Raw genomic sequence first — 3287 nt, 5'->3', positions numbered from 1 at the left:
GTCTGTGCAAATGTTGCTTTTATTTTTTTCATTCATAATTTACTTTTCTAAATTAAGTCAAATTGGATCTTGTAGGTTTCATAGAATAATATTGTTATTATTAAGAGTTCTTAATAAAAATGATCACTAGTTTGTTAATTGCATTTAATTTTATCATAATATAATTTTTTTTATATATATATATATATATAAATTATTTGTTGTCGTTCTTTTTGTTGCAGATATAAAAAAATAAAGTTTATTTTTAATTTTTAGGGTTCATCAAATTTATCGGCATATGTTCCTGCGTGCGCATACTCCGCCACTAATCAGTACGGCGTTTACGGTGGACACGCCGGTAACTACGGACACTGGCAGTCTCAGGGCGCGAGCCTCACCCATCCAAACACCGGGACCATGATACAGAGCCCTAACCTGCACACCGCCATATCATTCAAAAACCCGCCCAGAGAAGGTGAGATTGAACCCTCAATTATTTACACGAAAACATGAACGAAATAAAAATAATAAAAAATAAAAATGTTTAGTAGAATATAGTATGTAAGTAGCTTGCAATGAACATGCACAAATTAGACATTTTAACTGAAAAGGAATGTAAAAACGCTGCAGAAAAAAATTGAATGTGTAACGCACATATGCAGTAAAATATATGGTTGAATAATAATACAATATTAAAAATACATGTATTTTACTGTAAAACGTTCAAAATGAATTCTTTACAGAGCAAGTGTATATTGTTAAGAAATCAATAGCCTAAGTTTAGCTTTTTTATAGAGAAAAATAAAAAGTGAAACGAACTTCCTGCATAAACCATCATGTTTGTTTATATTTTATCAAAATGTTCTTCTTTGTCATTCTTATTTTGTGCATTGGAGTGTTTTATTTTGCATTTGATGTTATTTAGCTCATGTTTATTGCATTATTTCCTTGTGTTACTCTGATGTCATTATTTTAGGCCGATTTTAATGAACTTGTATTACATTTGTGGCCTTCCATTGTGCCACAGCTGCCAGTTTGTACCTTAAATGTACCCCAAACAAATACAGTGTAGGTCACAGTGACGTTGTAAGGGAAGTATAGCCTTTATAAACACCTGAATGGCTCATTTACACCTTGTTTGCTACATAAACACTCCCTTCTTTTGGCTCTAGCAGAAAGAAGGTGTCCTCTGAGCAAACAGCAGCACGAGGGTCTGAGCGCCGTTCATGGACTCTCAGACTCATAAGAACACAAAGACCACCAGAGAAAAATAACTTTCACATGTTCATCCTTCATGTGGAGCTTCTAGGAGTCACTCAGCTGTAAGTTCTGGATAAAACACACCTGAATGTTTCACACCATTATGGAAAAGTGGGATCTGAAGCTGTGGAAATACCACAGAGGATTTCTGCAATATTTGCAGTAGATTTTTTTTCTTGTTCTTTGGTGCAAATAAATTTAGCGTCAGGCTGTTGTTATAAATGGGCTGCAATTTGTTGGAATATTTTCTTGTTAGCAAAACAACATTGTTAGAGGGGATATGAAATGAAACTGTCCATGTTATTGCATTTTCTTGTCTGTATGATAATGAATGACCTATTGAGTAATACACATATACACATCTATTTTTATCACTTCAATTTCTGCTTAATAAAGGCATGTCAAAAGTGAACAGTCTTCAATTCAATGGCTGATTTCTGCTCAACAGTCACAGTCTAGATAACATGTTTACAGAGAGATTATGTGGGATTTTGCTGTCGATGTTTGTTCACACGACAGAAGATCTGCCCGGACCATAAAAATAAACAGATAGACGATCCAATCAAACTGTTGCAAGGCCGTTTATGTGACCTTAAATCTAAAAGTTTTATAAACTTTTATCAACATAAACTACGTGCAAAATATTTCCAATAAATTAATTAGTGAAAATAACAATTTATTAAAAGTAACAAATAAGATGTGTTATCGTGAAACGAAGGAAAAAAGAAGTGGGCTATAAAACAACTATCTAGATAAAACAAACTTTGAAAGGAGAACTTGAATTAATACACTTTTATTTGCAATTTTAACCTTATTTGTAATTGATTTTTAATTTATAGGCTACTTAATTTTCCGATAGACAAACTAATTTTTGATGTAGGCTAATTAATTTGGAGTAGGGTATATTTGATATCACCTTTCCACTTATTAGTTGTTCGATTTTACTAAAAATAACTATAATAAAAAGCATATTATAATTATAATAACAATTATAGATTTTTAGGCTATACTTTTAACGGATCAGCGATTTAATTTTTAAAGAGTAGCCTGTTTGGTATTTACGTGTTTGCTAAATCGGCAGGACCTAATTCAGCACTTCAAAACCCCGATATATCTTTTTGTTATTTTGTTAAACTTTCTGAAGCAGGACTAAATGTTACTAACTTTGTGGATGAAGTTATTGGTCACACTGTAAAGAGTGTTGAACTTGAGGAACATCTGGTTTTACTTTTAGGAGAAGGCAAGCCTAAGGGCCGTTCACACCAAGAACGATAGCTATAAAGATAACTATACCTAGTCCACGCCGGCCGATAACGTTTATTACAAACGCGCATGCGCAGATATGTTGTCTGCTGTTTTAAATTCCCGTGCTAATTAAAGCATTACGAATTCTGATTAGCTGTCAATGTTTTTATCACTCATCAGCTGGAAAAAAAACGTCTGAAAGTGATTCCAAGTAGCCTATCATTCCCATGTGTCCATATCATTATAATTGTGGTGTGACTTCGCTGTTCTCATTGATTTAGAACGATTATTAAAGCTAGGCCTACATAGTATCATTAGTATCGCCCTTGGTGTGAATGGCCTTTAGTTCAAGTTGTTCCAAATATATATAGGCTACCGTCTTTCTAAACACACACACAAAACGATATTTTCAAGAATGTGAGTAACCCATCTGATTGGTCACCATTGACTTTCAAAGTATTTTTTCCACAGTATGGAATTCAACGGGGACCAGCAACTGTTTAGTTACCCATATTTTTCAAAATAGCTTCCTTTATGTTCAGCAGAAGGCAGAAACTCATACGGGTTTGGAACTATATGAGGGTGAGTAAACGATGACAGAATTAAAAAATTTTGGGTGAACTCTCCCTTTAATTGCCTGGATTCATAATTAAAAGCATATTTGAACATTTGTTAAAGGGAAGTCTTGGCCAGGTGAGATGTAGAATCACCTTATATTAACCTAATGCTTCCAGAATTATTTTTAGTCTATAAAGCTCATTTTTTAATCAAACCAACAAACACAGACTCAAATACGAAAGAAT

At 33.4% G+C, this 3287-nt stretch overlaps 1 protein-coding gene across 1 annotated transcript; it reads left to right on the top strand.

Annotated features, from left to right (window-relative positions):
• Positions 1 to 255: 255 nt before the first annotated feature.
• On the top strand, positions 256 to 1567 carry LOC107578787 (paired box protein Pax-1-like; the record flags this gene model as incomplete). The annotated part of the gene is made up of 2 exons (XM_016264705.1): positions 256 to 454; positions 1152 to 1567. Coding segments are annotated over 2 exons (273 nt in total), but the record flags the coding sequence as incomplete, so codon positions are not given.
• Positions 1568 to 3287: the final 1720 nt, after the last annotated feature.

This window comes from Sinocyclocheilus grahami, unplaced genomic scaffold (assembly GCF_001515645.1).
Source record: "Sinocyclocheilus grahami isolate Dianchi unplaced genomic scaffold, SAMN03320097.WGS_v1.1 scaffold11973.1, whole genome shotgun sequence".
Classification (NCBI taxonomy): Eukaryota; Metazoa; Chordata; class Actinopteri; order Cypriniformes; family Cyprinidae; genus Sinocyclocheilus; species Sinocyclocheilus grahami.
This window is presented reverse-complemented; position numbering and strand designations above follow the sequence as displayed.